Source organism: Oncorhynchus mykiss, chromosome 3 (genome assembly GCF_013265735.2).
Source record: "Oncorhynchus mykiss isolate Arlee chromosome 3, USDA_OmykA_1.1, whole genome shotgun sequence".
Taxonomy (NCBI): domain Eukaryota; kingdom Metazoa; phylum Chordata; class Actinopteri; order Salmoniformes; family Salmonidae; genus Oncorhynchus; species Oncorhynchus mykiss.
In genome coordinates, this window is record NC_048567.1 from 30,640,304 (window position 1) to 30,662,578 (window position 22,275).

At 43.7% G+C, this 22,275-nt stretch overlaps 1 protein-coding gene across 2 annotated transcripts in view; it reads left to right on the forward strand.

Annotated features, from left to right (window-relative positions):
• Positions 1 to 22,275, forward strand: part of LOC110517885 (calsyntenin-3) — a 39,659-nt gene that overhangs the window by 12,452 nt on the left and 4,932 nt on the right. The window contains exons 7-14 of one of the 2 annotated variants that reach the window (XM_021595732.2): positions 1,393 to 1,578; positions 2,045 to 2,344; positions 10,189 to 10,301; positions 11,208 to 11,367; positions 16,360 to 16,419; positions 16,527 to 16,675; positions 17,070 to 17,218; positions 21,367 to 21,593. In XM_021595732.2, coding sequence (XP_021451407.1) covers positions 1,393 to 1,578; positions 2,045 to 2,344; positions 10,189 to 10,301; positions 11,208 to 11,367; positions 16,360 to 16,419; positions 16,527 to 16,675; positions 17,070 to 17,218; positions 21,367 to 21,593 — 1,344 coding nt within the window. The remainder of the gene's footprint in view (positions 1 to 1,392; positions 1,579 to 2,044; positions 2,345 to 10,188; positions 10,302 to 11,207; positions 11,368 to 16,359; positions 16,420 to 16,526; positions 16,676 to 17,069; positions 17,219 to 21,366; positions 21,594 to 22,275) is intronic. The other variant, XM_021595745.2, reaches the window with a different exon arrangement.

A 22,275-nucleotide genomic window follows, 5' to 3' on the forward strand; every position in this document is an offset into this window, starting at 1 on the left:
GCTGCCTTACTCAAGAAAGCAAAAAAGAGAATGTTTTTATGCGGCTTTATTAAAAAAATTATAAATATTTTTCAAACTGATATGTGGCATCGTATTAATGCCAAAATAACATGCAAAACAGGCAACAAAGCTGCCCTGAATGACAGGTCACTGCTTCTTGGGTATGATGCTACAAGCTTGGCACATCTTTATTTGGGGAGTTTCTCCCATTCTTCTCTGCAGATCCTCTCTCTGTCAGGTTGGATGGGGAGCATTGCTGCACAGTTGTTCGATCGGGTTCAAGTCCGGGCTCTGGCTGGGCCACTCAAGGACATTCAGAGACCCGAAGCCACTCCTGCGTTGCTTTGCTGTGTGCTTAGACAAGTTTTTGTCAAGGATCTCTCTGTACTTTGCTACATTCATCTCTCCCTCGATCCTGACTAGTCTCCCAATCTCTGCCGCTGAAAAACATCCCCACAGCATGATGCTGCTACCACCATGCTTCACCGTAGGGATGGTGCCAGGTTTCCTCCAGAAGTGACGTTTGGCATTCAGGCCAAAAGTTCAATCTTGGTTTCATCAGACCAGACCAGAGAATCTTGTTTCTTTGCCTTTTGGCAAACTCCAAGAGGGCTGTCATGTGCCTTTTACTGAGGAGTGGCTTTCGTCTGGACACTCTACCAGAAAGGCCTGATTGGTGGAGTGCTGCAAAAATGGGTGTCCTTCTGGAAGGTTCTCCCGTCTCCACAGAGGAGCCCTGTCAGATTGACCATTGGGTTCTTGGTCACCTCCCTGACCAAGGCCCTTCTTCCCCGATTGAGCTGTATGGCCGGGCAGCCAGCTCTAGGAAGAGTCTTGGTGGTTCCAAACTTCTTCCATTTAAGAATGATGCAGGCCACTGTGTTCTTGGGGACCTTCAATGCTGCAGAAATGTTTTGGTACCCTTCCACAGATCTGTGCCTCGACACAATCCTGTCTCGGAGCTCTACGGACAATTCCTTCGACCTCATGGCTTGGTTTTTGCTCTGACATGCACTGTCAACTGTGTGACCTTATATAGACAGGTGTGTGCCTTTCCAAATCATGTCAAATCAATTGAATTTACCACAGGTGGACTCCAAGTTGTATAAACGTCTCAAGGATGATAAATAGAAACAGGATGCACCTGAGCTCAATTTCGAGTCTCATAGCAAAGGGTCAGAATACTTGTGTAAAAAAGGTAGTTATTTTGTATTTATTTTTTGCAACAAAAAAATAGAAACCTATTTTTGCTTTGTCATTATGGGGTATTGTGTGTCGATTGATGAGGAAAAATTGTAATGAAACGTAACAAAATGTGGAAAAAGTCAATGGTTCTGAATACTTCCCTAATGCACTGTATTTTGATGGTTTATTTTCTCTGTTGGTTTTCAGGCTGGTCGAAGCGGGTGGAGTATACCCCCGGGTCAGGCAGCATTCCCCTGTTCCCCAGTTTGCACCTGGAGACCTGCGAAGAGACTGTGTGGAACATCCAGGCCACCGTAGAGCTGCAGACTGGCCATATTGGGAAGGGCTGTGACAGGGACAGCTACTCAGACCGATCAGTGCGCAGACTCTGTGGTGAGTGCTGCTTGAGTCTGGGCTATTCATGATGGCCTCAATCTTTGGGATAATAATGTGTGACTATTTGAAGATTGGAATGGAGCATGCTCAAGTCACATAGGTTTTAGCCCTATTTCCCACATAAGCATAAAAATACCTTGCATTTGTGGTGTGTGCATAAATGAAATGAAGTAATCCAGTCATGCATTTCGGGAGAGTACAGGCCCTGATATTCTTTGAGCTTACAATATCAGCTTACATTTATTGAGTCCAAAAGTCAGCTCGTTAAGGCATTAACGTGTTTAGAGTTAGTAAGTAGAGTTATGCAGCAACATTGGAGTGAGTCAAAAGGGGGGTTTGAACTCCCAACCTGAAACAAGCACATTAACCACAGACAGTCCCAAAATACTTAATGCTTCTAAGGCCTTTACCAAGGCTTGGGTTGTACAGTATTTCATTCATAATTTCACTCCTGTCTCACCAGGTGCTGTGAGAGGTGAAGTGGACTTACTCCCGCCCCCGTCCCCAGCAGCCAATTGGACCTCAGCCTTGCCCACCCTCCCTTCTTCTGATTCATCCCTGGTGTTCTCCTTCAATGGCTCCACCCATGTTGCCATGGTACCCGACTCTATTGCCGCGGCCGTATCCGGAGACCATTTCACCCTCCAGCTGTGGATGAGAAGGGGTGGAATCAACACCCAGCCTCCGACTAATCAGGCCAGAGGAAACCGCAGGGAGGAGGAGACTATCGTCTGCAGTACCGTCAAGAATGGTCAGTCAAATGGTCAGTCACAACTGTCAGTCAAAGTAAAAATACTTTAAAGTACTACTTAAGTCGTTTTTGGGGTATCTGTACTTTACTATTTATATTTTTGACAACTTTTACTTTTATTTTGCTACATTCCTAAAGAAAATATTGTAATGTTTACTCCCATAAAAAAATTTCTGACACCCAAAAGTACTCATTACATTTTTAATGCTTAGCAGGACAGGAAAATTGTCTAATTCACTCACTTATCAAGATAACATCCCTGGTCATCCCTACTGCCACTGATCTGGCGAACTCACGAAACACAAATGCTTAATTTGCTAATTATGTGTTGGAGTGAAACCCCTGGCTATCCGTAAATTAACAAAAACAAAAAATTGTGCCGTTTGGTTAATATAAGCAATTTTTTTGTATTATTTTAACTTTTGAGACTTAAGTATATTTAAAAGCAAATATTTTTAGACTTTAACTCAAGTGTTATTTTACTGGGTGACTCATTTTTCCTTGAGTCATTTTCTATTAAGGTATCTTAACTTTTTTTAGAAGTTTTTGTATATATACAGTGCCTTGCGAAAGTATTCGGCCCCCTTGAACTTTGCGACCTTTTGCCACATTTCAGGCTTCAAACATAAAGATATAAAACTTTTTTTTTTTGTGAAGAATCAACAACAAGTGGGACACAATCATGAAGTGGAACGACATTTATTGGATATTTCAAACTTTTTTAACAAATCAAAAACTGAAAAATTGGGCGTGCAAAATTATTCAGCCCCCTTAAGTTAATACTTTGTAGCGCCACCTTTTGCTGTGATTACAGCTGTAAGTCGCTTGGGGTATGTCTCTATCAGTTTTGCACATCGAGAGACTGAAATTTTTTCCCATTCCTCCTTGCAAAACAGCTCGAGCTCAGTGAGGTTGGATGGAGAGCATTTGTGAACAGCAGTTTTCAGTTCTTTCCACAGATTCTCGATTGGATTCAGGTCTGGACTTTGACTTGGCCATTCTAACACCTGGATATGTTTATTTTTGAACCATTCCATTGTAGATTTTGCTTTATGTTTTGGATCATTGTCTTGTTGGAAGACAAATCTCCGACCCAGTCTCAGGTCTTTTGCAGACTCCATCAGGTTTTCTTCCAGAATGGTCCTGTATTTGGCTCCATCCATCTTCCCATCAATTTTAACCATCTTCCCTGTCCCTGCTGAAGAAAAACAGGCCCAAACCATGATGCTGCCACCACCATGTTTGACAGTGGGGATGGTGTGTTCAGCTGTGTTGCTTTTACGCCAAACATAACGTTTTGCATTGTTGCCAAAAAGTTCAATTTTGGTTTCATCTGACCAGAGCACCTTCTTCCACATGTTTGGTGTGTCTCCCAGGTGGCTTGTGGCAAACTTTAAACAACACTTTTTATGGATATCTTTAAGAAATGGCTTTCTTCTTGCCACTCTTCCATAAAGGCCAGATTTGTGCAATATACGACTGATTGTTGTCCTATGGACAGAGTCTCCCACCTCAGCTGTAGATCTCTGCAGTTCATCCAGAGTGATCATGGGCCTCTTGGCTGCATCTCTGATCAGTCTTCTCCTTGTATGAGCTGAAAGTTTAGAGGGACGGCCAGGTCTTGGTAGATTTGCAGTGGTCTGATACTCCTTCCATTTCAATATTATTGCTTGCACAGTGCTCCTTGGGATGTTAAAAGCTTGGTAAATCTTTTTGTATCCAAATCCGGCTTTAAACTTCTTCACAACAGTATCTCGGACCTGCCTGGTGTGTTCCTTGTTCTTCATGATGCTCTCTGCGCTTTTAACGGACCCCTGAGACTATCACAGTGCAGGTGCATTTATACGGAGACTTGATTACACACAGGTGGATTGTATTTATCATCATTAGTCATTTAGGTCAACATTGGATCATTCAGAGATCCTCACTGAACTTCTGGAGAGAGTTTGCTGCACTGAAAGTAAAGGGGCTGAATAATTTTGCACGCCCAATTTTTCAGTTTTTGATTTGTTAAAAAAGTTTGAAATATCCAATAAATGTTGTTCCACTTCATGATTGTGTCCCACTTGTTGTTGATTCTTCACAAAAAAATAAAGTTTTATATCTTTATGTTTGAAGCCTGAAATGTGGCAAAAGGTCGCAAAGTTCAAGGGGGGCGAATACTTTCGCAAGGCACTGTATATATTTTAATTCAGGGGTGGATCAGCTTTAATATTGCGGATAGATTGTTGCTTCCATTAATGTAATTTTCTGCATTTCCAATCCCCCATATATTTTTGGGGTAATGTATATTTTACTTTTACTCAAGTATGACAATTGGGTACTTTTCCCACCGCTATATATATTTTTATATATATATATATATATAACCAGTCAAAAGTTTGGACACACCTACTCATTCTTGGGGTTTTCTTTATTTTTACTATTTTCTACATTGTAGAATAATAGTGAAGACATTAAAACTATGAAATGCACATATGGAATCATGTAGTAACCAAACAGGAGACAAATGGCTGTGAGACATGTGTTTAATCCTAGACACATGAAAAGTGGGATGTATACAGAGGGTACGGGGCAACAGAAGACAAACAGCAGATGGGTAATGATCTTGGAGATGGGGAAAGGGACCATTTTAAAATGGGAGAAAGTTTGCGGGACTCCACCCGGAGGGGCAGATCTTGTGTGCACAGCCATACCCTCTGCCCGAGACGATACCGGGGTGCCGGGGTCCGGTGGTGGTCCGCTTGTCTCCGATACTACGAGGTAGTCTTGAGAAGAGCTGACCGGGCTCTCTTCCAGGTACAGCGGCGGACAAACATCTGGGCTGAGGGAATGCCGACCTCTTCCTCTTGCTCCAGGAAGAGCGGAGGCTGATAACCCAGGGAACACTCAAAAGGCGAGAGCCCAGTGGCAGAGCAGGGGAGGGTGTTGCGGGCGAAGAGTCGTCTCCAGGTCTTGATTGACTTGCTCCAACTGGCTGTTGGACTGAGGGTGGAACCCGTCGAACACGCTGACCGACGACCCAATGAATGTACAGGGCACCTTCCAGAACCTGGACAAGAACTGAGGACCCCTGTCGGAGACCATGTCCGCCAATAGTCCATGGCTCCATAAGACGTGCTGCACCATGAGCTAGGCCGTCTCTTTGGCATAGGGAGCTTGGGGAAAGGAATGAAATGGGCGGCTTTGGAAAATCGGTCCACTACAGTCAGGATGGCGGTGTTGCCATCAGATGGGGGGAGACCCGTGACGAAGTCCAGGGATATGTGAGACCAGGGACGGTGAGGGACAGGCAGTGGCTCAATGAGACCAGCCGGAGCTTGGCGAGGAGTCTTGTTCTGCTCACAGATCATGCAGGCGGCGACGAATGCGGAATGCCCGGGACCATGATAGGCCACCAAAAGCATTGCCATACAAAGGTGAGGGTCTGACGGAAGCCCGGGTGGCAGGTAACTCTGGAGGAGTGGGGCCACTCCAGGACCAAGGGGCGGACAGAGTCAGGAACAAAGATCCAACTATCTGGCCCCCCTATCGGCTGGGAATTCTGGGTGTCATGGACCTTCTTCCTTATTCCCCAGCTGAGTGCCGTCGCCAGACACGAGGTGGAAAGGATGGTCTCAGGGTCCGAGGGTGGAGCCGCAGGGCTATAGTGGCGTGACAGCGCTTTCGGCTTGTTATTCTTGGATCCCGGTCGGTAGGAGAGGGAGAAGTTAAACTGGGTGAAAAGCAGGGCCCACCTAGCTTGCCTGGTATTGAGACGCTTGGTGTTGCGGAGATATTCCAGGTTCTTGTGATCCGTCCACACAATGAATGGCTGTTCTGCCCGCTCCAACCAGTGACTCCACTCCTCCAACACCATCTTCACCACGAGAAGCTCACGATTCCCCACATCGTCATTCCTCTCCTTGGTGTTGAGGCGATGGGAGAAGGCGCAGGGATGTAACTTGAGGTCCAGGGCAGAATGCTGGGACAGGACAGAGATCTCTCTGACATCCAAAGCATCGGTCTCCACCACGCACTGACGGGACTGGTCAGGAAGAACCAATATGGGAGCTGTGGTGAAGCGGTGCTTCAGGTCCCGGAACGCCCGGTCAGCAGCTGGGGACCATGTGAATGGAATCTTGGGAGAGGTGAGTGTAGACAGGGGGAAGCCAGGGCATTGTAACCCCAGATAAAGCGGCGATAAAAGTAGGAAAATCCCAGGAAACGTTGCAGCTGCACTCTGGACATAGGCTGGGGCCAATTCACAACAGCTCTCACTTTTGTCGGATCCATCTGTACATTCCCTGCAGCGATGATGTAACCAAGGAAGGGGATGGTGGAGCAATGACATTCTAATTTCTCCGCTTTCATAAAAAGCTGGTTCTCCAGCAGGAGCTGGAGGACCTGTCGAACATGGAGCACATGTTCTTGGGCTGAGTGGGAGAAAATGAGGATGTTGTCGAGGTAGACGAAGACGAACCGGTTCAACATGTCGCGGAGAACGTCATTAACTAGGGCCTGGAACACAGCTGGGGTGTTGGTAAGGCTAAATGGCATGACCAGATATTTGTAGTGACTGCTGGTTGTGTTGAAGGCAGTCTTCCAATCGTCCCCTTTCTGTATCCACACCAGGTGGTAGAAGTTCCACAGGTCCAACTAGGAGAAAATTGTGGACCCCTGGAACATCTCGAAGACCGAGGCGATGAATGGTAGTTGGTAGCGGTTCTTCACCGTGATGTCATTGAGACCCCGGTAGTCAATGCACGGGCGCAGGGTTTTGTCCTTCTCTACAAAGAAGAACCCTGCGCCGGCGGGGAGGCAGAAGGATGGATACACCCTGCAGCTAGAGAGTTCTCGATGTAGGTCTCGATAGCCATGGACCCGACAGAGAGTACAGTCATCCCCGGGGTGGTGTGGTGCCTGGGAGAAGGTTGATCCCGCAGTCATAGGGTCGGTGCAGAGGAAGTGAAGTGGACCGGACATTACTGAAAACCTACCGGAAGTCCTGGTACTCCGCGGGAATGAAAGAGGTCCGGGGAAACTTTGTAGCCCACAGGAAGATGTCCCGGGGCAGGCTGCGCTGACATCAGGCAATGGGCATGGTAGAATGGGCTCCAGCACATGATGGCACCAGCAGTGCAGTTTATTAAGGGATTGTGTCGCTGGTGCCAAGAGAATCCTAATAACACGGGAACCTGAGGAGACTTAATTAGCATGAATTGAATTGCCTCGCTGTGATTCCATGACACTCGTAGATTGATGGGAGTGATATTGCAGGTGACCTGGCCCTGTCCAACGCTCTAACATCCATGGGAATGGAGCGGGGCTGAGTGGGGATGCCTAGCTCAGATGTCAGGGTAGCGTCTATGAAACTCTTATCGGCCCCAAAGTTGAGGAGTACCCGGAGAGATTTCGACTGGTTCCTCCACAACAGGATGACATGGAAAGGGGTGCGAGTAAGGGGAGAGGAAAAATTCTCCATATGGCCCACCAGAGTACTCGCCCCTACCTGGTGAGCCTGATCTTTTAGTGGACAGAAGGACACTAAATGACCAGCAATGCAACTCTTCGTGTGGAAAGACGTTTGGCTGGGGACAGCCTCTCTCTGCCTAGTTGCATCAGCTCGGGAAGAGGTAAATCGGCAGACTTTGGAGACTCTCTGGGGAACTCGGCTAGCCTCGAGTGTTCTCGGCCATGGAGACGTCAGGGACTTTTGGGATGCCTCGGAGGCGAGGTCGATTTTCCTATGTCCCCGTAGCCGCTCAGGTTCCATGCTGCCAACGTTCAGAAATACACTGCATAGTCTACCACATTGCAGGAGTCTTGCCAAAGCTGGAGTAACTTCCAGGCAGCCTCTCTCCCGGAGAATCTGCCACAAACCCCTCCAGACTGAAGCATAGGCCGACTGTTGTTCCCACACGGCCGTAGCCCAGGCGATAACCCTCGATAACACCCAACAAGTTCCAGACTCTCCAGGGTAGGTAAGCGGGGTTCTCGGGAAACCGGGGTGGCCGCGCTGCTAACAGCCGAGTTACTTTTATTTATTTTTTATTTTACCTTTATTTAACTAGGCAAGTCAGTTAAGAACAAATTCTTATTTTCAATGACGGCCTAGGAACAGTGGGTTAACTGCCTGTTCAGGGGCAGAACGATAGATTTGTACCTTGTCAGCTCGTGTGTTTGAACTTGCAACCTTCCGGTTACTAGTCCAACGCTCTAACCACTAGGCTACCCTGCCGCCTCACAGGGGCTGGGAGGTTAACGTCGTGGTAGGCTGCCTGACAGACAACCTGCGGAATTGCAGGTTGGCATTCTCTCAACCAGCTTCATGAGGAATGATTTTCCAATAGTCTTGAAGGAGTTCCCAAATATGTTGAGCACTTGTTGGCTGCTTTTCTTTCTCTGCAGTCCAACTCATCCCAAACCATCTCAATTGGGTTGAGGTCAGGTGCTTGTGGAGGCCAGGTCATCTGATGCAGCACTCCATCACTTTCCTTCTTGGTCAAATAGCCCTTACACAGCCTGGAGGTGTGTTTTGGGTCATTGTCCTTTTAAAAAACAAATTATAGTCCCACTAAGCGCAAACCCGATGGAATGGCGTATTGCTACAGAATGCTGTGGTAGCCGTGCTGGTTAATTGTGCCTTGAATTCTTAATAAATCTCCGACAGTGTCACCAGCAAAGCACCATCACACCTCCTCCTCCGTGCTTCACGATGGGAACCACACATGTGGAGATCATCCGTTCACCTACTCTGCGTCTCACAAAGACACAGCGGTTGGAACCAAAAATCTCAGATTTGGACTCATCAGACCAAAGGACACATTTAAACTGGTCTAATGTCCATTACTCACGTTTCTTGGCCCAAGCAAGTCTCTTCTTATTATTGGTGTCCTTTAGTAGTGGTTTCTTTGCAGCAAATCTGCCATGAAGGCCTGATTCACGCATTCTCCTCTGATCAGTTGATGTTGAGATCTGTATGTTACTTGAACTCTGTGAAGCATTTATTTGGACTGCAATTTCTGAGGCTGGTAACTTTAATGAACTTATCCTCTGCAGCAGAGGGATTTCTGGGTCTTCTTTCCTGTGGTGGTCCTCATGAGAGCCAGTTTCATCATAGTGCTTGATGGTTTTTGCGACTGCACTTGAAGAAACTGACTGACCTTCGTGTCTTAACGAAATTATGGACTGTCGTTTCTGTTTGCTTATTTAAGCTGTTCTTGACATAATATGCACTAGGTCTTTTACCAAATTGGGCTATCTTCTGTATACCACCCCTAACTTGTCACAACACAACTGATTGGCTCAAACGCATTAAGAAGGAAATGAACTTTTAACAAGGCACACCTGTTAATTGAAAGGCATTGCAGATGACTACCTCATGAAGCTGGTTAAGAGAATGCCAAGAGTGTGCAATGCTGTCATCAAGGCAAAGGGAGGCTACTTTGAAGAATCTCAAATATAAAATATATTGTGATTTGTTTAACACTTTTTTTGGTTACTACACGATTCGTATGTGTTATTTCATAGTTTTGATGTCTTCATTATTATTCTACATTGTAGAAAATTGTCAAAATCAAGAAAAACTCTGGAATGAGTAGGTGTCCAAACTTTTGACTGGTACTGTATATATATATATTTTCTGATTTTGCAGAGAGTGATACAGTACCCTCAGCACCCCTACTTCCCACCGCTATGTACACTGTATCTTTATGGCTCTGCTTCAGTCTAATTCTATGAAGACTATGGCGAGGAAATATGAAAAGCCTTTTGTTGTGAGATGCACTGCCTGTATCTCATATTCCGTCTGCAAGTTTTGTCTCAAATGCTGTTTTCTGTCTACTGACTGCCAGTCTCCTCTCCCTGTTCCTCAGACGACTCCTTCTCCCACTACTCTCTCTCCGTTCACGGCTGCCGTCTATCTCTTTTCTACTGGCCCGATGTCTCCGCTGCGCGGCCCGTAAAATTCCTCTGGAAACTGGAGCAGGTACTATGGGAACAGATTTTCTTCAATAAACTGTTGCTAGAAGGAGAGATATGAGTGAAAGAGCCATACAAAAAGGCCAACGCTCACTTAATGCCAGTTTCAATTGTATTTATTTATTTAAGACAACTGCATTAATTAGGGTTACAACCCAGGGCCCCTGATCTCACGGCAGACTCACTAGCTACAAGGGAAAGGGAAGACCTAGTCAGTTACACAACTGAATGCATTCAACCGAAATGTGTCTTCTGCGTTTAACCCTACCCTTCTGAATCAGAGAGGTGCGGGGAACTACCTTAATCGACATCATCGGCACCCGTGGAGCAGTTGTTGTGGGGGTTAACTGCTTAGCTCAAGGGCAGAACAGCAGATTTTTTCACCTTGCCGGCTTGGGGATTCAAACATGCAACCTTTTGGTTACTGTCGCAATGCTCTACCTGCTAGGCCAGGATATTTCCCTTGGGGGAATTTGTAAATATGGGAATGGACAAAGAGCAAGGGGATTGGAAAGAATAGGATTTGGATGAGAGGCAGGGGCAGAGGGGATAAGGGGATGGTGGGGTTGTGTGGTTTTGGTTGGAGGGGGGACTAAGTGGTTTTGGCTGGGGTTACTGGTCGTAGACAGCTTAAACTGGGTAGGATTATAGGGGCCAAGCTCATACAGATAAGATTTGGCATATCCCTCTGTCTCTCTTCTGCAACAATATCCGTTACAGTGTCATGGGTGGTGTTCAGTAGAAACAAAAGGGATAAAACATTTAGAAACATTTAGATATTATATGGGATAAGTTCATGTAGCACATCTAGTAGATTTTTTTTAGTTCTCCTGTTTTGTGTACACAACCCAAGTGTTCAGCTTTTTCTTGACCTCTGACCTATTGTGTCTTCATGTCCTTCTTTCCTCGCTAGGTGTGTGACAGCGAATGGCATCACCTGTCCCTCAGTGTCCAGTTCCCCTCTGTGACACTGTACGTGGACGGAGTCACCTTCGACCCCGCCCTCATCCACGACAACGGAGCCATACCCAACCCTGCCCCACGACAGCGACTGGTCATTGGCGCCTGCTGGGGTAACGATTGGTTAAACCAAAGACAGTACAGTATGAAGATTGGTGATTTTAGTCTATCACACTTGTAGGCCATGTCATGGTGACGTCAGCAAGCTAAGCTCACGTTATCATGTCTAACAGTCGTCTGGTGGTGAACTGCGCAAATTAAAGCCACTCCTTCGATATAAAGTTGTTTTTCACAAAAATTCAAAAGTTTCAGTTTGTCACTTTCATGAGGTTAAAGTAATAATGTTCAACTACTTAAGATATTGGCTCGAGTCTAGGTTGTGCCTTTTAGATTTAGAGAAAATAAACAACTAAGGAAGATTTTTTTACTTCTCTCATTGACTTCCCAAACCCTGGTGTCGTGTCTTTGGCTATGCCGGATTAATTGCTATGACATGCTATTCTGTAAAATACTTTCTCCGTAATTAATATCACCTGATTGAGCTAATCAGGTAAATGTAATTAACTAGAGAGTCGGGCACCACAAAATAATATTTATAGAGCTGTTGTCTTCCGAATAAACTCTTAAAGATTTAGCAATATTTTACATCAATAGCAGTCCACATTAATCGTCATTTTACTTCAGTCTCATATTCTGAAAGTTGTAAATTCTTGGTTATCTGCAAGAATCCTGGCTAACAAGTTGAATCAGCAATACAAAATTGGGTTTAATTATTTGTTTTACTAAATACCTAACTAATCACACAGAATAACATATACAAAGAATTAATTATACCTGGATAATTCTTTACGTCATAGGAAACGTCCCTAGCGGGCGGAACAGATATGACAGCTTGTTACACAAAGGAAAAGGGGCGGGGTTTGAGTGAAAGAGCGGGAGACTGGGGGAACAAAGGGAAGAAGCTGGGCTATCGTATGTATTATAAATTACTGCCCATTTGGAAAAGGAAAATGCAATAAATATTTACTCTGAGCTGCGCTTCAGTAAGTTGGTGGTAGGTGGAAGGCCGTGTTGCCAAACCGAGTCCTCTGTCCTTTGAAAAATGTCTATGGTGGTCCCTTGGATAAGTTGTAGTGACGTCGTTGTGTGGTGGATGGGATACTCTGTCTGTTCCTTCCTAACCTGCGTTTGCAGCTGCGGTCGCTAACTCAACGGCTAGGAGGTATCACTTCTGTCGTGAATAAGAGTTCAAAGTTCATACCATTCGCAACCAAAGCTCATGCTGATGTTGGTTTCGTTCTGTAGTTTTTTTCTGAACCATTCTGACATGGGATCGTCATCCTCACATCCGCGGAACAGATAGTTATGTTGTAGTCAAGAGCTTATATAGGAAGGAAGTGTGTGAAAAGGTTACAACCTCTGTCTCTTCACATGGGCGGGCCACTGAGTGAGCAGCCCTAACTTATGAAAACCCACATCTCCCATTTTAGAAGCTAAAATCACATTTCATCCCATCACAAATAATTTCATATTCAAACATTTAAATTGAACAACAATTCCATGTGAATCTGATAACTCTGTATAGACTTTCCATGGTGGAGTTTATGTCATCTTATCATTGATGAGAATGTCTCAGATGACAACCGAACTGACATCATATTCATTAAGTACCACTGCATATGTTCAATTGTTCGGATTACCAGAATATAGTTTATTTCCCCCCACACACTGATATTCCCAGAATCTCTATGTTAACCAAGGTTTTTTTTAATGTAACCTCAGTAGGTTAGAGAAGAGAAAAGGGGGGAAGAGGTATTTATGACGCTAATAAACCTAACCCCCAGGCCAACGTCATGACACTGGCCTGGTCTGTTTGACCTGTTTCACAAGAATTACTGGAACATGTTGCGATGTTGCGCCTCTGGGTTTAGAAACTCTGTGGTTAAACCTTACTCTGCCTAGAACGGTTAAACCTCACACTGCATAGAACACCTGTCAACAAATGAAGGGTGCCTAAGTGGGCCACACTTTACATTACAGAGGTCCTATACTAGAGTAACTACCAGTTGGATAACTAATAACATATTATTCTATAACAAGCTAGTTAACAAGAATGAATTAGAAATGTCACATTTAATTACATACACATATAGATACCCTGGAATGATGGCTATGTAAAGTGTTGCTAATGAGTGGTAGTTGATGAGAACATGGCAAGGAAAAGATCACAATAATGTATCACAATAGGCAATGGAATATATTGCTTTGGCAATACATTTCATGAATAGGTTACAGGATTACAAAATAGCAACGCCTTCCCCAAAAATACATTTTTGGCAGTTGTCCCAGTTCACGTTCTTCTGTAAATGAAACCGTTCATAGAACCAAATGTTCCAGCACACCAATGAAAGCAACGCACACACACACATATATACAGTGCCTTGCAAAAGTATTCAGACCCCTTGGATTTCTTCAAATTTTATTGGGTTACAAAGTGGAATTCAAATGTATTTAATTACCATGTCAACAGTCTACACAAAATATTGTAATGTTAAAGTGGAAGAAAAATTCTAAAATATAGTTGTTGTGTAAGTATTCAGCACCCTGAGTTCCTAATGTCTGGTATACTCAGTGTATAAACCACAGCATAATTATTAACTTGACCATGCTTAAAGAGATATTCAATGTCTGATTTGTTATTGTTACCCATCTACCAATCACTTCCCTTCTTTATGAGGCTTTCAAATGCTCCCTGGTCTTTGTAGTTGAATCTGTGCTTGAAATTCAATACTGTACTTGGCTGAGGGATCATGTGTATGTTCGGGGGATAGAGGAAGGGTTAGTCATTCTAAAATCATGTCAAATCCTATTATTTCACAGTCCATGTAACTTATTACGTGATTTGTTAAGCCAAATGTTATCCTTAACTAATTAGGCTACGGTGCTGAATACTTATGCAACAACTATATTTTAGTTATACATTTTTTATTTATCTAAAAAAAATGCAAAAAAAATCTTCCACTTTCGCATTTGAGTACTTTGTGTAGATTGTTGACAAAAAAAAATGACAATTTATTTGAATCCTACTTTGTAGTACAATAAAATGTGAAGAAATCCAAGGGTTTTGAATACTTTTGCAAGGCACTGTACATACACACACATACATACACACACGCCATCTGACACCAAAAAGCATGACATTTCCCTCCTCATTCACCTAATTATATTTGTGTGAGATGCTCTGACTGCCTCTCCATACTCTATAAATATCACTGACTTATCAATTATTTAGGCTAACAGAACAACAGGCAGGCCAGACGGTTAGCCTGCCAGTTACACCAGCGCTAATCGCTAAAATGGGACACACCAATTAGCACTGGAAATACACTCACACACACATCATGGCTACAGCCTGTGTGGTGACCAGCTGCTGGGAGATTATGAGGGTATGACACACCTTTGTCAGATTTACATGTTTATTTTCCTTCTTATTCAGTTTTTTTCACTCCTTTCTCTTTTTCCACTACGCCTCTTGCTTTTACTAAGCATTTATTTCTCCTCTCACACCTGTCTTTCTCCCTTCTCTCTGTTATCCTCTACCCCTTGTCTGTTTTTAAAGGCCCAGTGCAGTCAAAATTCTGTTTTTCTGTGTTTTATTTAAGTGATAATGCCCGAGAAGCCAGTGTTTGGAGGATGTATTGGGCGCGGGTGTTATATATCTTACAAACACCGGCTTCGAGGGCATTATCACTTTTATACAACAGGTTACCAACATATTCAAAAAATAATTGACATATTTTTATTAAAAACATTATTTAGGTGAATTTATTCATACTTTTTCATCCTTCCACAACATATAGTCCCGACACAAATCTAGGGTTGCTACCTAAGCCGATTGGTCGTTCGTTCTATCGGTTCGGTTGCTGGAGACGCGACCCAGTCATTCAGTCTTTTTGTTCTGTATCCATGGACGTTTGTTCCAAATGTTCCATTACCATACTGGCTGGCAACGTTCTTATCCCTTGTTTGCTAGCTAGCCAACTACGGCTAACTTGCAGCCAGAATAACACCAAAGTTGCCGCATTTGCAATTGTTTAAGCTGTTTTCTAGTTATATTTATTTGGATACATTCATAACAATGAGCTAATGCGGCACGATTTCGTCTGGCATAGAAAATGTGCTCACTCGTCAGGACACTTGTTCATAGGAGCTAGCAAATAATACAGCTAACACAATCACTTTAAACTGGAGCTGGAAAGACTGCAAACTAGCTGCACTTCGTTTCGTTTGACTTTTTTACAATTGACATTTCTTTGTATATATCCATAAAAATGATGCCAGCTGATTCATGATTTCGACTGGCTGAGAAAAGCTGCCTGTCTGTCTCATCTCGACTCCCGACAAGTTCATTACTCTGGGAAAGCTTGGGATCGAATTTGAATATTGAAACAATGTTACAAATGTCGGAGAGACAGACAGCAAGGTTTATACAAATCTCCGCTGTTGAAAACGAAATGCTATCCTAACAGAAATGTTAGATCATGTCTAGATGCTTTTTATAATGGACATCACGTTTATAAATTGCTTGGCTGGGCTGATGAGACAGTGGATTGCGCAGTTAGAAGGAACAGAGTAAATAGGCATTTTAACATCTTAGATTTAACCAATCAGGATTAGACCCACCTGTTGTATAAATAATATTTTACAACAGCTGATGAAACTTTTTATCAGTGTTATTTCCTGCTAGTTGCTGGTTGAAAATACAATCTACACAGGACCTTCCAATCAGAAGGTTTGCATGGGCGGGAGTTTTCGGCTTTCCATGGTGATATCACCATGCTGTAAATTGGTTAATAGACCAATAACAAAGAGAGTTTCAAACCTCTCTGCCAACAGCTGGTTTTCAGTTTCCCCCTCCCCATTCAGACCACTCCCAGACAGTCCTTGCAAAATTCTTGAGAAATGTTTTTTGTAAAAAAAACATATTTTTTCCCCCAATTTGAATGGAAATCTATTACTGTAAGGTACTTAATTGTTACACATAAATTATTTTATATAAAAATGACTGCATGGAGCCTTTAACCTTTCCTCTTTTCTCCCCACAGAGACAGAAGATAAACAGAAGGACATCCTTAACAACACCATCCCTGAGGGGAAAGACACAGGTGACTTAATTGTGTGTGTGTGTCCGTCAATGCGCATATATGTCTGTGTGTGGGTGTTCATATTTTTGTGTGTGTTGACTGTGTTAATTTCGTTTCTGGTTCTTTAGGGAAGTATGTGGGTGGTTACCGTGGCTTGTTGTCAGGAGTAACGGTGCGGCCAGGGAGTGTGGAGCCTCACAGTGTGGTGGAGTGTCTGTACGCCTGCAGGGAGGGGCTGGACTTTGGGGACCTGGAGACCTTGGGCTCAGGCATGAAGGTAACCTCACCCTGCTGAAGAGGAGTCCTATAGATCACTGTCTCACTTGGCTAAGGCTTAAGAGTGGGCTTTGACACCCTGAATTTTTATTTTGTCATCTAGGTCATGGCACCCAAATGTTTTTTTAACCACTGCTACAGTATATGTCTTACTCAGATTGTTGTGTACAAAAAATGCTTGCTTCCTCCTGATGTATATGGAGTTTACTGCATAATATTTGTCTGTGCACATGTAAAACAAATATATATTTTTTTACAGTCAATCAAAACTGAAGTCCCAAAACGGTGGTACTGATGAAATATATAAAGAGAATACATAGCTGGAATGAACTGTGTGTGTGACTATGAGGGGTGTGCAACCTCGGAGCATGAACTCTTGACCTTTGACCTTTTAGGTGCATGTGAACCCCAGTCAGTCTGTGCTGGTTCTAGAGGGTGATGACATTGAGAGCTTCAACAGGGCCGTGCAACAGGTCACCTACAGGAACTCTCTCCGCTTCGCCACCCCTGGAGTCAGGCCACTCAAACTGACCACCTCACTCAGGTACACACACACACACACACACACACACACACACACACACACACACACACACAGGACTAAGTGATCTCGCTCTCCGAGGCCGACGTGAGTAAGGTCTTTAACCTCTAGCGTCGAGCAATCCCGTATCCGGGAGCGTAATCATAGCCTCAAACTCATAACCATAACGCAACGTTTCCTATTCATGAAAATCGCAAATGAAATGAAATAAATATATTCAAACACAAGTTTAGCCTTTTGTTAACAACACTGTCATCTCAGATTTTCAAAATATGCTTTTCAACCAAAGCTACACAAGCATTTGTGTAAGAGTATTGATAGCCTAGCATAGCATTAAGCCTAGCATTCAGCAGGCAACATTTTCACAAAAACAAGAAAAGCATTAAAATAAAATAATTTACCTTTGAAGAACTTTGGATGTTTTCAATGACAAGACTCTTAGTTAGATAGCAAATGTTCATTTTTTCCAATAGACTATTTGTGTAGACGAAATAGCTCCGTTTTGTTCATCACGTTTGGCTAAGAAAAACACAGAAAAATGCAGTCACTTACAACTCCGAACATTTTTCCAAATTAGCTCCATAATATCGACAGAAACATGGCAAACGTTGTTTAGAATCAATCCTCAAGGTGTTTTTCACATATCTATTCGATAATCTATCAGTGGTGGCAGTTGCCAATCGTGAAGGGCTGTGAAAGGCTGGTTATGGCACACATGAACTCCATCATCCCAGACACTCCAATTTGCATTCCACCCCAACAGATCCATAGACGACGCAATCTCAATTGCACTCCATACTGCCCTCACCCACCTAAGAGGAATAGTTATGTGAGAATGCTGTTCATTGACTACAGTTCAACACCATTTTGCCCTCCAAGCTCGAAACCAAGCTTTGGACCCTGGGACTGAACACCTCTCTCTGCAACTGGATCCTGGACTTCCTGACGGGCCAACCCCAGGTGGTGAGGGTAGGCAACATCAAATCCGCCACACAGACCCTCAACACGGGGGCCCCTCAGGGGTGTGTGCTTAGTCCCCTCCTGTAATCCCTTTTCAACCATGACTGCGTGGCCACGCACAACTCAAACACCATTTTCAAGTTTGCTAACAACAACGGTGGTAGGCCTGATCACCGGAGACGATGAGAAAGCCTACAGGGAGGAGGTCAGAGACCTGGCAGTGTGGTGCCGGGACAACAACCTCTCCCTCAACGTCAGTAAGACCAAGAAGCTGATTGTGGACCCATCCACATCGACAGGGCTGCAGTGGAGCGGGTCGAGAGCTTCAAATTCCTCAAATTCCAAATTCCTGCGACAGCGCCTCTTCCACCTCAGGAGGTTGAAAAGGTTTGGTATGGGCCCTCAAATCCCAGTATATCACTGGGGCTGAGCACCTTGCCATCCAGGATCTCTATATCAGGCAGTGTGAAAGGAAGGCCGAGAAAATTGTTAGACTCATGCCACCCAAGCCATAGACTGTTCTCTCTGCTTCCACACTGCAACGGTACCGATACATCAAGTCTGACACTAACAGGCTCCTGAACAGCTTCTATCGCCAAGTCAATAGCTAACAAAACGGCGACACGGACTATCAGAGTTGAGCCTTTTTTTGCTCGGTCTCTCTGCACACTCACAAGACTCTACACACTCACGCACACTGACGCACACAGACACTAACTTCATTTGCTCACACACATGACATGCACACACATGTATACTGACTACACGCACACACACTCACATACAATCAACATATACTCTGCCACTGCTCTGTTTATTATATGTCCTGATGCCTAGTCACCTTACCCCTATACATGTCTACCTCTATCACTAAAGTATCCCTGCACATTGTAAATATGGTACTGGAGCTGACCATGTGTATATAGTTTACTTACTTTCTCGTGTTCCTCTTATTATTATTTCTCATGTGTTTTTTTTTGTGCTCTACCTTGTGTAATGTTCAGTACTACATTGAAGAAAGGCTGTACTTTGTGCACACGACTTTAAAACTTGAAACTGAAACACAAACAGGCACACACACTGACAATGCAGCATTTTTCCAGGACTGCTTGGTGGGAGGGAGCTCTTCGTTGGACATTGGACATTGACATTGATCTCAATAAACGTGGACACGGCTAGAGTAGTCGATAAGCAATTCTATGGAATGAAAGAGCGTGATGTTAAAGGAACGACGTCGTCCCAAACCCCAGGTTCTAATGGCAGTTATCTTATCTTTGACTTGTGTTCTGGTTCGCAATTACTTGTATCATATCTCTAAAGCCATTCTTTCACCACAACCTGTCCTCTCTGTGACATAGTATTTCAGCCATGTTGATGTAGTGTGGGTGCCAGTTTGTTTCTGTCTCGTTTTGGACATTTTTCATTGTCTATCCATTGTTTAACGACATAACATCATTGAAGGTTGCCAGATACCCAAGCTAATGATGAATTAAATAATTTGTTCATTCATTTTTTCAAAGGTTCTTATACAACTTGGGGGTAGAACATGTAGACACCTTTTTGATTGACCCTTTACCCCTCATAGTCTCCATGCACACTCGCAGGGCCCTACACACACACACACACACACACACACACTGTCGCTCCAACACACACAAACAATCACTTCATCCTTTGCTCACTGACACATAATATGCACGTACATTTATGCTAACTCTACACACCCACTCACATACTAGCTGCTGCTACTCTGTTTATCTTATATCCTGTTGCCTAGTCCCCTTACCCCTATACATATCTACCTCCATCACTCCAGTGTCCCTGCACGTGTAAATATGGTATTGGATATTACGTTTTAAGTATTTCCTGTATATAGTATACTTACTTATAGTACTTACTTTGTGTATTTCATATTTCTTATTCTTATTTCTTGTGTGTGTTTATGTTCTAGTAATACATAGTTATTGATTATTGCATTGTTGGGTTTTGAGTTAGCAAGAAAGGCATTTCACTGTACTTGTGCATGTGAAACTTGAAACTTTTACTCTGCAAGTGTATCAGAGCACAATGATACGCTGTTATGTTGAAGGATATCATCCCTGTGCAAGGAGTGGAGCTTTATTTGCAGATGATATGAGTCACTGTCTTTTTGCTCAACTAGGTAATCTAGCCTTGGGTAAGAGGAAGCACGGTTGAAGCATATAATCTTGAAACAGCAAAAAAATGTAATGTCACAGTGTATCGCACGTTGTATTAAGTTCATGGATAACCAGAATTTTTTTTTCCTTCTATTTTTGGTTTAATGCGCCACGTTGGCCTACACGGGTCCTTTTTTAAATCCACTTTGTTGATTTTAAATATTTTTGCACTTTGTGAAGTGCATGTAGGTCCTATCTATCAATGTTATTTTGTATCTGACCCATCACAGGAAGTGATGCAACAACAGGATGTCCTCATTATCTAACCCTGTATGGTAGAGCTATATAAAGAGCTGCGCTTAATGTTGTGTTTTTTTAAAGATTAGTCAGATTTAAGTTACAACAGTGATGTGGTGATTTTACGCTTGTTTTTAGATCTGTTTTCATGAGTTTGTGGATTTTCTTTTGCTTGTGGTTTTTAAGATTAGTCTGATTCCAGGTCAGGAGGTTATTGGCTTTTTCTAGTGTGTTCTTCAGTCTGATTATCAGTTAGTAGTAGGAGGGGATGTTTTTTTAATAGTGGTTAAAGATAAGACTGATTTGAGGTCAGCAGTTCCTCCAGATGGCTGACAGCAGGCCCTTGTGGAGAGTCCGATATAGCAGCTGCTCACTGAAAGAGAGCAAGAGAGAGATAGTATTACTGCAGTTCCAACACTCACACACTAAACAACTCAAAGCACCACTTGAATCATAAATCAAGTACTGAATCGCCAAATAATAATACCTTTTCAAAGTGCTTCTGAAAAGTGTCACAATTAGTATCCGCTACTAATTAGTATCAGACAATGCATGCAATATCATATAGTCCAGGGTTTTTCAATCCTGGTTCTGGAAATCCACAGGGTGTGCAGGCTTTTGTCCTAGACTAACATTAACACACCTGATTTGGCTAATCGTCAAGTCCTAAAACTGTTTACTTATAGAGAAATAACTGGTACCCTATCCACCCCCCCCGCTCCTTCTCTCTCTCTCTCTTTCCTCTCCTCCCACTAGGTGTTTCAATGAGGAGAGTTGTCTTACGCTCAGGCAGTTGGAGGGCTACCTGGTGGTCCTTCAGCCCGATGCCCCTCAGATCTCCCTGTCTGGGGTCGGCCCCCACCTGGCCCGCCCCGCGCCTGAATTTGAGGGCCCCCGTGGTGTACCCCTCTTCCCGGAGCTGAGGATCGTGTGCTCCCTGTCTCATGCTGTTAACACAGCCGCTCAGGGCATGGAGGGAGGAGGTGAGCCAGCAAACAGCCCTTCCATGAATACCACAATGCGGGGGTAGAGACTAGTGCATTCCAATCACATCAATCTAATACATTTGAGAGCATTTTGCCATCATTTCTACTGTACATGGATTGATGCTTCTAAAAATAATTATGGGAGCATGACTAATTTACATATGGACCATTGTCTAGTCGGAACACATTATATCATCAATCAAACTGCGCATATTTTACTTAGATTCTACACCTGATCTCAGCCTGTTTTCAAAAGTCACACAGGGCTGAAGCCTGGATCTCAAACTTACAAATCACTTATTTTTCTTACACTTGCCTCTATTTCCACTTACTAGCAGTGCCACTTAATTAAATGTCTGCTGACAAATAATGTGAGGTCATATCTGTCTTTCTGCCAAATCTGATTTGAATTGGGGTGCATGTTTCCTACCCCCGTGAAAGTATGTTCCCAGTCATATAGTTGGGTTGGTTGTTTAGCAACAAAACCTATGCATGCGCAACTATGGGGAAAAACAGACTGGGTTGACTTAGAGTGGAGCGCCGGGTAGCCTAGTGATTAGTGTTGGGCCAGTAACTGAAAGGTTGCTAGATCGAATCCCCGAGCTGCCAAGGTAAAAATCTGTTGTTCTGCCCTGAACAAGGCTGTTAACCCACTGTTCCTAGGCTGTCATTGTATATA